General features: G+C 45.7%; 1 protein-coding gene across 3 annotated transcripts; it reads right to left on the bottom strand.

Annotated features, from left to right (window-relative positions):
- Positions 1-2,535: 2,535 nt before the first annotated feature.
- On the bottom strand, positions 2,536-9,020 carry LOC127671928 (pyrethroid hydrolase Ces2a-like). 3 transcript variants are annotated; one of them, XM_052167050.1, is made up of 12 exons: positions 8,945-9,020; positions 8,216-8,420; positions 7,585-7,708; positions 6,738-6,871; positions 6,395-6,657; positions 5,186-5,280; positions 4,770-4,910; positions 4,570-4,650; positions 4,150-4,294; positions 3,617-3,754; positions 3,139-3,211; positions 2,536-2,722 (listed from the first exon to the last, which is right to left on the bottom strand). In XM_052167050.1, the coding sequence occupies exons 1-12, from the start codon at positions 9,018-9,020 to the stop codon at positions 2,536-2,538; spliced, it is 1,662 nt and encodes a 553-aa protein (XP_052023010.1). The 3 variants fall into 3 exon arrangements, with proteins under 3 accessions (XP_052023010.1, XP_052023009.1, XP_052023011.1); XM_052167049.1 differs by having other exon boundaries at positions 5,186-5,284; positions 6,399-6,657; XM_052167051.1 differs by lacking the exon at positions 5,186-5,280 and having other exon boundaries at positions 6,399-6,657.
- Between the last annotated feature and the right edge of the window lie 2,691 nt (positions 9,021-11,711).

The raw sequence follows: 11,711 nt of genomic DNA, 5'->3' as shown, positions 1-11,711 counted from the left end.
ACTGAAGGAAAGATCATCCAGGGACTGCCCCACTTTGGGATCTACCCCATGCACAGACATCAAACTCTGACACTATTGCTGATGCCAAGATGTGCTGATGCAGGAGCCTGGCATGGCTGTCCTCTGAGAGGCTCTGCCAGCACCTGACTGAGACAGATGCAATACTTACAGCCAATACCCAGATGCAATACCCAAGCCAATTGGCTTGGGGATCCCTGTGGAAGAGTTAAGGGAAGGACTGAAGGAACTGAAGGGGATTGCAACACAAAGGAAGAAGAACAGTATGGATCAACCAGAGCACTCAGAGCTCCTAGGGACTAAGCCACCAAACAAAGCGGGCAGACAACTGACTTTTCTGGCCTCAGTGGGAAGAGTTGTGCTTGATCCGTTGGTGGCTTGATGTTCCAGAGAAGGGGGAATCTAGCAGGGTGAAAAGGAAGTGGGTAGGTGAGGGAGGACCCTCTTAGAGGTAAAGAAAGGGGAATGGGGTGGTGGCTTCTGGAGAGGGGATGGGTAAGGGGGACATTTGAAATATAAATAAATTAAATAATTAATTTTTAAAAAAAAAATGTGTGCTCAGTCACCTCTGGCAGCCATGTGGAGACAGACTACAACTAAATTTTCCAGGTTTGTCTTGAGTTTGCTGGATAGCTCAGGCAGGTCTTACCTTGGGATCCCTAGCCTCTCAGCTCTCTGAGTAGCTAGGATTGAAAGCCTATGTTATCTGATCTGGCTTTATCTTATTTTTATGGTGCCCAGGCCTTTGTACATATAGGGGAAGCTGTCTGCCACTGCTATAACCCTGGCCTTATAACTGCTTTAAATGCTTAACATGTGTCTCATGACTTAGCAATTCTGCTCTAGCTTTTAAATTCAAAAATTTAATACATGTGATCACCTGACATCATGAGTGAAAATATCCATACGGCTTATTAAAACCCAAACCTGCAATGGGAGGCCCTATATTCCTGTAATCCAACCACTCAGGAAGGCAAGACAGTGAGATTATGTGTTCAGGCCCCTCCTGGGCTATATAGAAACTGGGTCTTCAGAAAGAAGAGCTAATTCACAAGGACAACATCTGTGCATAGACTGGTAAGTGGATAAAATGTGTTGTGTGCACACTTGGATGGCATTCCACAATAAGGGGAAAAAAAAACATTATGTGAAGTGACCTAACAAGTTGCAAAATGTTCTAATTATGTTGGATTTGAGACAAGTCCCAGTATAGAAAGATAAAGAAATGTCATGTTTACTCTGAAGCAGGGTTAGGATACTGAATGGCAGGAAGAGAGTCTGAGGGAAGCAGAGAATTTACTCATGGCTTACTAAACTACACACCTAAGATAGATTAATTTAATTGCATGTAAACAATCCACAGTAGTCTGAAGACAGAGTTCAGAGGTAGAACCATTGCCTAACAATCACAAGTCCTAAGACCAATCCCTAGCACCATAAAATCAATCCACACTCAAGGTACTAAAATGAGTTAATTATTAAAGGTCTAAAGCATATTCTGAGTGTCTGTTTCTGGTTTAGTGTGTATGTGCAGTGCTCACGAGTAGAGGCATGCCGACAGTAGGCACTTTAATCAGTCATGTGCATACAGAATGGAGACATCCTAAGTGGTCAGTCTCACTGAGAGGAAGGCCTTCCCTGTCCCCAGTTCAAGTCAGCAAGGACTTAATATTATCCTTGTAATGGCTGTGTTTACACATCCTACCAGGAGAGGGCACAAGTAGTAATCCTTGAGACTGATATCCCAGAGAAGTGTTTGTCACCACACAGCAAATCGGTGTGCATCTTGAACCTGAATTTCTCAATCTTTAAGCTGTATATTTGTAACTGCTTGTAAGATACTGAGGTTATGATATTGTGTTTGTTTCAGCGATGTGGGTCTTGTTATCTTTTCTCAGATTTATATAATTCTCCTATTTCAGCCCCACACATCTGAGGACACAGATACTAATACCTATTTATAGTCAATGCTGTTTTATGATACAATGTTAGGAACAGAATTCTGAAGGCAAAAAGACTTACGGAAAGTAGATTTTCTAATGGTAATTGCATATATGAGAAGACATGAACTTGCAGAGAGAAGGTACAGGATTTGGTGCAGTCAGTTGCTGCAGTCCATAGACCCTGAATCATCCACTTCATGTGAAGAGGGTCTGGAACTTAAGAAAAGCGTGAGGATGAGAGGAAGGTAATGGAAGGAAGGAAGGAAGGAAGAGAGAAATGAAGGAAGGAAGGAAAGAGAAGCCTCGTCTCAATGAAGTGTTATAGAAGTTGGGGTATTTTGGGGCTCACACATCCACATTGTTTTGAGAGCTTTTATTGACTCTAATGAATGTTTGCCCAGAATAATAAGAAACAACACACAGAGTGGTTTTCATACATGTCTGAAAGGACAAATGCTGAGGTTAGAAATGGTTATATACTTGTTGGAGCAAATAAATACAGATAAATGGACTTTGAAACCTCAGAATTTTCCAATCTGCTTTCATTCTCATACACCTTTCCCGACAGAGGACTCTACAGCTCTGCATGCTTGTCCTGAGAATCCTTTAGCTCCTGGATCTTCTGGGGCAGAGTCTTGGTCCAGAACTGCAACCTTCTGGCCTTCAGGGCTCGGCCCACAGCAGGCTGGGTGTTCAGCTGCAGGTATTGCTCATCTTGGTCCATCACAGGCCAGTAGGGAAGACCCTCGCTGTTGGGGTTCCTGTGGATATGCCAGGCAGCAGGGTAGAGTGAGGTCACTCTGTTCCAAAGCCTGATCCCCTTCTTTGGTCAGAGCAGTGGATGAGCAGACCAAGGGCCTCAGGGGACAGATGGACTGGTGTACTCATATAGATACAAGTGTCACCACCAGTGTCTACTCCAGGTGAAGCAAGGGCAGCAGGCTAGTTTTGTGTCTCCTTCTCAGACACAAAATCTAAAGAACAGTACCACAATAGTGTAACTCACCCGCCCTGTCTCCGTGGGATGAACAGTGAGTGAAAGCTAGAAGGTATCTGCCTGAGTGTGCCCTGACTTGAAGACTATCATGTAATTAAGTAAACATGCATACTAATGTAACATTGGGACCCTAGAAGGAGACTTGAAAATAAGGAGGTTGAGGAAGGGGTGTGTTCTCACCCAGTTCTTGCAAAGTTGGCCCAGTACTTCATCACCCTCCTCTTCAGCAACTCCTCCTCCTCAGTGAGGTCAACTGCAGACAGAGGAGAACAAGAGTCTAAGTCCTAGCCCCATGCAGGTGCCAACCCATGCTCCCTGCAGCAACCACAGCCTGATGGCAAACCCTAGGCCTGGTTTATAGCCTCTTCCCTTGCACTCAGAATCCAAGATCCAGTCAACGCACTACTTGCAGTTTCTCAGGTTCATTTCTATACCAGTGTGCTCTCGTTCCTTCTAGTGTAAGCTAGACAAGGAAAGGTTCATAATCTAACCCTAATATATTTTAGGGAGAGTGTGGATCTTTTTAAAGCTCAGATATGGTAAACACTTGTTCCTGTTCCCTCACAGACTCTCTTCTCCAACTGGACAAGGAGCTCAATAACCACTGGGAAAATCATCTGATGTTCCATTCAGCTCTAGCAAAACATGAAAGACTCACATTTCAAGCCCCAGAAATAGGAGCCAAAGATGAAGTGAATGTCATCACCATGGTCTGCCTTGGGATAGAACGGCCTGACATGCTTGACGAAGCTGGGCAGATACTGGAACTCATAGAAGTAGACAGGAGCATGGGAACCTGGAGATGATACATGTTGACATCATGATTTCTCATATGGAGCTGATCTGCTTAACCTTTGGTGACAAGAAACCTTGATCAACAGTTATCTGGAATCACAGTTGAGTGGTGAGCTTCAGACTGGAGCTTTGGATATGGGAAACCTTGGTTAAACAGGGACCCTGACATTCCACGTTGCGTGATTGACAAGACCTTGAATGTAACTAACATTTTTCCTCTTCTAGACCTGGATAGGATGCCAGCCTTTACACTAGACGTAAAGATTTAATGGAGGAAAGCTGCCTGTTATCAGAGACCCAATCAAGACATTGGTCCGGTCTGGACACTGCACAGCTCACCAGGGTCCCACAGCTCTGAGCACTCCCTGTCCTTGCTCTTGTCCCAGATGTACTCACGCTGGAAATGTGCCACTCGGAGAGCAGGGATCACAAACGTGAAGTCTGCCAGCATCTCTTTGAACTGTGCTTGCAGGATCTCTGAGTCCTCAGTGTCCCCCATGTACTCTTTCATTATCAGGTCACTACATTCTGGAGGGAGCATCTACACCAATAGGAATCAGAAAGAATGATGAGAGGCAGACAGCAGCCTCCAAATAAGGAATGTGACCAGGGATAAAAGAGGGTCTAGGGGGAAAGGCAGAAGCTTTGGGGTGATCCTGCACAGGAACACACACACACACACACACACACACACACACACACACAGAGAGAGAGAGAGAGAGAGAGAGAGAGAGAGAGAGAGAGAGAGAGAGAGAGAGAGAGATCTAGGTAAATATACAGGAACTCTCTATCAAGACAGGAGCCGAGGTCTCTCACCATCTGTGCTGCTGTGCTCTTCAGAACAACTGGCAGGGTCTCTCTGGTTATCTTCTCTATGATATGATCAAGGTCCTTGATCTGGGAGGCAGAGGATAGTCTTAAGCATTGCGTGGTTTGGAACTACATCAAAGTATCTCTGAGTTCCTACCTATCACCAGTTGGGTTTATGTTCTCAGTGACTTAGAACTAGTTCTCACCGTGAGGATTCCCCAGCCACATTCATCTGAGTTGACACCAATGATGCTGGGGACAGGGTGAAAATTCTTAGAGGCCAACAGCTCCTGAGGATGCTTGGGTAGGAAGTTCCCATCCACCACACCAGGGATCATCTTGAAGACCTATATACATTGACAGTCAGTGCTGAAGATCAATCCTATAAATATTCTAATGCCCATGAATATCCACAGCAATCCCTATATCCTATCTCATCTTAGTATGCTATGCACACTCTAGGAGAAACTCTACATCAAAATTAGATTCTCTTATTCTTTTTTGCACACTGTACTAAAAGGACACGAAATCATGGAGATGAGTTTGCATATTTGAGTAGTAAGTAATTGATGGTAATCCCACACCCTTCATCAGGTCCTGCAAGACACACAATTCTCCCAACCTGGTTAATAGCCAGGATCTCTTGTTTATTCTTTGCTCGCAGGCAGTGCATCAGGGCTTCTGAGTCCTTGGCTTCACAACCAGACAGGTTGGCTACTGTCTGTAAATGGAACAGACAATGGTTAGCTCATCCCTCCCAGCAGGGAGCAGAGTCTTTTTTATTCCAGTAGATGTCATTACCAGTAAATACCACATCCTAGTGTTTGTTGTGTATGAAAGGAGTGAGTGGACTTGTTCACATTTTCTGTTTTTCAGAATTGACTGCTGGGAAAGGACCTTCTACCTGTGAATTGTTTTGCTGTTGCTTCAGTGTGTGTGTGTGTGTGTGTGTGTGTGTGTGTGTGTGTGTGTGTGTGTGTGTGTTACTCATGGGTGACAATAGGTATGGTGTATTACATTTTGTCTGTAAAGGTCAGAGAATAATCTCAGCTGTTACACGTTACCATATCTCTTATTCACATTTGTCTACACCAGTTTGGTTGGCTTATGACCTTCCAGGGAGTCTTCTGTCTTTGTTTCCTGTATCTCCATAGGAACACTGGACATTCTAAAACATATTAAAACTACCAGCTTTGCATGGATTCAGGGGATTTGAAGTTGGGACCTCACGTCTGTACAGCAAATATTTTTACCAGCTGTTCTTTTCCCTCAATTTATGTGTTCTTAGTAGATTTCCTTTTTATCAACTCAACACAAGCCAGGATCATCTGGGAAGAGGAACTTAAGCTGAAAATATTGCTTCTATCAGACTGGCCCATAGGCAGGTCTGGGCATTTTCCTGAGGAATGACTGATGGAGAAGAGCCCACCTCACTGTGGGCCGTGTCAGCCAAGGGCAGGGGTTCTGGGTTGTACAATAAATCTAGCTGAGAACACCATAGGTAACAATCCAGTAAGCATGTTACTCCTTGGCCTCTGATTCAGTTCTGGCTTCCAGGTACATGTCTGAATGTACACTTCCCATCAAGAAAGATTATTAACTGTGAGCTGAAATAACCCTGTTCCTCTCCAAGGAGCTTGTGTCAACAGTCTTACTCAGAATGGTAAGAAACAAATTAGGAAGAAATGTTTAAATGTTTTTGCTAATGTCAGAACCCACTGCATAGAGGTTTGCTGTCCTATGTCTTGCTCAGCATACATAAAATCCAGTTACCTGAACACCAGAGCACCAGAGGAAAAGATTGAGAGGTAGCTGGTGTTGTTGAGGGCACTTACCTTGTAGACCACTTCAGACGTGTCAGAGATGAAGTCAGGCAGCAGGGCCACTCCACTCTGCATAATGGCTCCATGAAAGAGTCCTTTGGACATGGGGGACACAACATGGGAAGACACACTTGTGCCTCCTGCTGAGCCACCAAATATAGTGACCCTGTCACGGTTGCCTCCAAAGTAAGCAATATTTTTCTGCACCCAGCGAAGGGCAGCCACTTGGTCCAGGTATCCCCAGTTGCCTGTGGCATGCTGGTCTCCAGTGCTGTGAAGGATCAGGAAGAAGCATGCATGTCTGCCCATGTGCTACTTGGTCCCCATTACCCAGCCCAGTCCCAGGCTTACCTGAAGTAGCCAAGGATACCCAAGCGATACTGGATGGCAACAATTACTATTTCCTCAGTGGCTGCCAGTATAGATCCATCATTCATGGAAGCAGATCCTAGAACCAGTGACCCACCGTGGATCCAGACCATCACCTGGAGACAGCAACTCAGATGCCAGGAGGCCCATGCACACCCCAAGCTTATCTAGAATGCCACCTATGTAATCAACTGTTCTGTTCTGTGCAGGTTGACCTACAAACAGATCTCCTCAGGATCTCAGGAAGTGAGCCACCGATGGGGTGCTTTAGGTCTGTGAGCATATTTCCATCCCCACTTCCCCAAAAGGAAATCTCAGTATGGATTCATGACTCTAGGTCTAAATTAAAGTCATTATTACCCTCAGACCCATCTAAGTAGAAGCAAAAAGGAGTGTATTCCTGAGGGGCTTTCCTGATTGCTAATCAGAATGGCCATCAGATCCCACTGGCAGAACAGATAACTTGTAGTTAGTGAGTTGTGTGATGTCAATAACCAACCCCTGTGCATCACCTTGAGTGGGTCTGCCAGGTTGATAGAGGAATTCCTGGCTTAATCAAATACCTAGATCCTCTTACCTTTCAGAGTTCCAGAACTCTGAGTCACACACACACACACACACACACAACACACACACACACACACACACAGACACACGCACACACAGGTTTAGGCATCTTATTATGGACTGACATGACTTTTTTGAACCCCAAAATTTAAGACTGCTAATCTGGGTCTGAACTAAAGTGGAGCTCAGAATTATTTTTCCCTTCCCGTTTTCCAGAGAAAGAAATGAACTCTTTTCCAGCTGACCATAGCCTGACACTCACAGGCAGGTTAGAGCCCTCCTGAGCATGGGCTGGTGTGTAGATGTTGAGATACAGGCAGTCCTCAGACATAGGCTGCTTGGTCAACTCCATCGCCTTTACACCCTCTAAATTCATCTGCAGACACCTAGTGAAAATGGAAGAAAGGAAGTCCTACCCATGGTAGAGGCACCATTCCCTAGGAAGGGGGCTTCTGGATTGTGTAAGAATGGAAAGAGTAAGTGAAGGTTAGTAGGCATGCATATGTCCTTTAAACTCTGTTCCTGGTTATGGATGTGATGCGAAACTTCTGCCTCTGTGGTTTCTCACCTATGGTTGATTATAAACTGGAATTGTACCTGTAATAAAATTCATCTTCAATAATTTGCCCATGTAAAGATACTTCATCACAGAAATTCAAAGGGAACTATGATCCTTGTGTATAGGGGTACTGTGCCCACATATGGACAATACCATTCATTCATATATTCTTCTATAGGGCAGTATGATGCTCTTCAGTTCATGTTCCAAGTACCCATAAGGTACCACTTTGTTCCACATAGTCTCCAGAAAACTGCTATAGAGCTGAGGGGGAGGAAGCACTGCTGTGTGGCCTAGAGATGAGGACTGAAGTCCCCTGGGTCCCAGGACTTACATGGCCGGCTGTGCGGTCCCGTCTTTCACACCGCTCCATGGCTCAGGGTCCTCAGGAGGTGCAAAGCGCAGTGGTCCTACAGGAGGCTTGGCATAGGGAATTCCCAGGAAGGCATGGACATCAGATTTAGTGTCCTTCACGTGGACAAGGCTGCCTCTCACCTGGCCTGTGTGTGTGTTCCTGATGGGGCTGGCTGAGTCCTGGCCTGTAAGAGGAGAGATGCCATCAGCTGTCATCACACCTGGGATTGTCTACCTCCTCTTCACCATGGTACATGGAGAAGGTAACCTGGGTCGTTTCAGTTCAGCAGTAGGATCTGGATTCCCTAGGGACAGAAACCGTGTCCACTGATCATCTTGCAAAGTGACAGGGCTCTTCCCTAGTCCACAAAGTTACAGGGTCAGAGCCACTTGGCATTATAAAGGAACTATTGTCATTATCCATGTTCAGTAGGATTTCTAGGCACAACCATACACAGAGGAGGGACATCTTCTGCTTGTTCTTTTGTCCCTGCTGCCTACTCAGTGTGTGTTAACCTCAGACATCTCTGACCCACGTGTGCCCTGTTGGGACATTAGAAAGCACACAGTTCCCCACACTGTCATTTGTCATTCTCCACAGAGCTCCTTTTCCCTCCCCGTCCCTGGTGCCTTCCATCCCCAAGCTCAGCCTCTGACTCTGAAGACCAGCTCTGACCTATGTCCTCTCTGCTCATGTAGATAGTCTCACCATGCATATGCTGGAGGAGTAGCAGGAGCCCACTGGCTACAACATACAGCAAATCACCAAGTCTAGCCAAAGGCATGGTTGAATCTGAGGCCTAAACCTGTGCTACTGCAGATGAGCTTCTCACAGCAGAAAACAGAACAGATTGGCCTGGCCCAGGCAGGAATTTGTACCTTTGGGGTGTAGGTGTGGACATTTGATTGGATGGGGCAAAGTTCTCATTGCAGAAGAACTGACAAGGCTGAAGACACAGGAAGCCAAGAGCCAGCAGGCAGGGCAAAGCCACCTCTGCAGTTTCTGCTCCTTCCCTGGCCTCTTGAACAGACACAACATGGCATCTGAAGTCCTTCTGCAATGTCAGGATCCCTGACCTCCAATGTGGAGCCATCAGGATCCCTGGCTCTCCTACTCACCAACCCAACACAGGTGTTGCTGTGAAGATCGGGGAGCAGAAAGCTTGATCAGAAGTCACGGGGCTCCTGTCAATTGGTACACAGTCATGATGCCAACACAAACAGGACAAGGGCAGAAGCTCTGAGTGTGCCTTTCATCCTCAAGAGTCCTCTGTGCTGACAATAGTCATAAAGGAGCGAGTCCATCCTGGGGGCCCTTGTCCATTATGGACACGGATTCAATCACAGACACTGATTCTCTTAAACTTCAGCCTCTGTGGTTTCCCACCTATGGCTGATTATGTGCCTGTAATAAAATCCGTCTTCACCAATTTGCCCATGTAAGGATACTTCATCACAGAAATGCAAAGGGAACTAAGATCCTTGTGTTTAGGGGTACTGTGCCCACATAGTACTATAGGAATGAATGGATAATACCATTCAATCACCCAACCCTAATTAGATCATTATAGCTTCATTGAAAGACACTGAAATTCTGACACTTCTGCCTCCACCTCCAATGTGGCCGCTCATATTGCCAGCTCATGTTTAGATTGACTTCACAGTCATGTGTCCATTGGCAAACATTTTACCCTTTCCTACTATTTAGTTATGTGATGTGTGCATGTATGGGCACCCAGGTTGATCACATACATGCAAAGGTCAGAAGACAATTTGTAGCAGTCAGTTCTATGTAACCACCCTATGGGTTCAGGGACCAAACTTAGGCTATTATGCTTGGTAGCAACTCCCTAACCAGCTAAGCCCGTTGCCAACCCCACCCCACCGCACCCCTACCACAAACTGACTTCAATGGGTTCTGCTATACATGTCCAGAATAGAAGTTTCAGAATCAAAAGTCCTAGTAAGCTATATCAAAGAATATATAGCCAGGAGTTTATAACCAGCCACACCTGACTTCCTGGAAGAAGTGGTGTAGAAGTCAACATGGGGTAGTGTTTTGCATCTGAGATTTGGCTTTGGCTCTATGGTTTCATCCCCAGAGACTATACAATCCCATAGCCCAGCACTGCAGGATTTCCTTTATAGCCCTGGTTTCTCCTGCCTCCCTCATACAGTGTTGTTCTTCCAATATATGCTCCTCCAATCTGTGATCCCAGGCCTTTCAGGAGGATGTCCTATTTTGGGGATTGGAAGGTCTCCACCTCCTTTAATCTCTGGGCCAAGCAGTTAATTTCTTTAATTTTCCTGAACCTTTTTGTGCTTTTACCTAAGTCCAAACTGTTTAGTAGTCCAGCTGGAGGAAAGTCCCCATATCCTCTGCAAAGGACATTTACACCAGAGGCCAGAGACATGGTAAAAAATGTTGACTGGAGAAAGCCCAGGATCTCTTGTGTTGAGGGAGTCAGGGACACAGTCTAACCAACAGACAGACAGACCAACAGACAGACATTGAAACAGGTCTAAAAGCAGAGGCTTAAAGTCCATGGAAATTTCTGCACACCCATTTAGTATATTCAGTGTTAGCAGTGAAGTGGAACACCTGGCACCCACATACATGACATGGGGAGAGTCCAAATGGTGCGATCATTTTTGTGTTTTCCTTGTGTTGTGCAGAGGCAAAGATGTAAGAAGAGCAGGTTATCAATACGTGCATGTACACATTTGAGGTGGCCAAATTCTGGAATGTGTGTCACACCCATTTGCCATAGAGCATTTAGCCTCAGGCCACAGGGGTTCACTACATTTGGCTGGAGGGGTCCCAAGGGTAGAAAGGGTCCACAAACAGTACAAGTTTGCACCAAATGCTTACATGAAGCTGCTATCGATTGGGGAAGCAGCTCGTTTAGGGAAATGGGAGGATTATCTCGAGTGTAGGGCTCAAGCCTGATGTAGCTGTGAGGCAGGTGTCTCTAGACTATGAGGTGACTGCGATGACATCTTCTGTGGTTTTAGGCCCCCTTAAGAGCTAAAAGGTGGGGACTAATTGCCCGGCTGTGATAGGCAAACTAGGTAAGATCCAGGCCAAATTTTCCAGAAAGGTTTGCATGACTGCTAGAGTAGTAGGGAAGGAGTAGAGTTGTACGGGGAAGGCGAATTCAAGCTTTGGAGGTTTAAAATATCAGCTGTGATGGGGTGACTGAGAAATAGGGAAGCTTCCTGTCTCTGTATCTTTTCTGGGCCATGTACAGTCCAGATGTCTGCAAGGAGGAGGAGGTGATTCACAGTCACTTCTGTTTTCAAACTCATCCAGCAGAAGGGGAAAAGCCTCCTGGATGGGCTGTGCCTTTACAAGGTCAAGAGGTGTCATCAATGGTTTTTCATTTACAGACACAGCAGGAGATGTTCCCATCTTTATAGTCACAGCTGGAGACTTTCCCAAAGCCTGGCTGTTATCTGTAGGCAAAGTGTGAGAC

The sequence above is a fragment of the Apodemus sylvaticus genome, chromosome 21 (assembly GCF_947179515.1).
Source record: "Apodemus sylvaticus chromosome 21, mApoSyl1.1, whole genome shotgun sequence".
Taxonomy (NCBI): Eukaryota; Metazoa; Chordata; class Mammalia; order Rodentia; family Muridae; genus Apodemus; species Apodemus sylvaticus.
The sequence above is the reverse complement of the archived record's forward strand: the minus strand, read 5'-3'. Positions and strand labels throughout refer to the sequence as shown.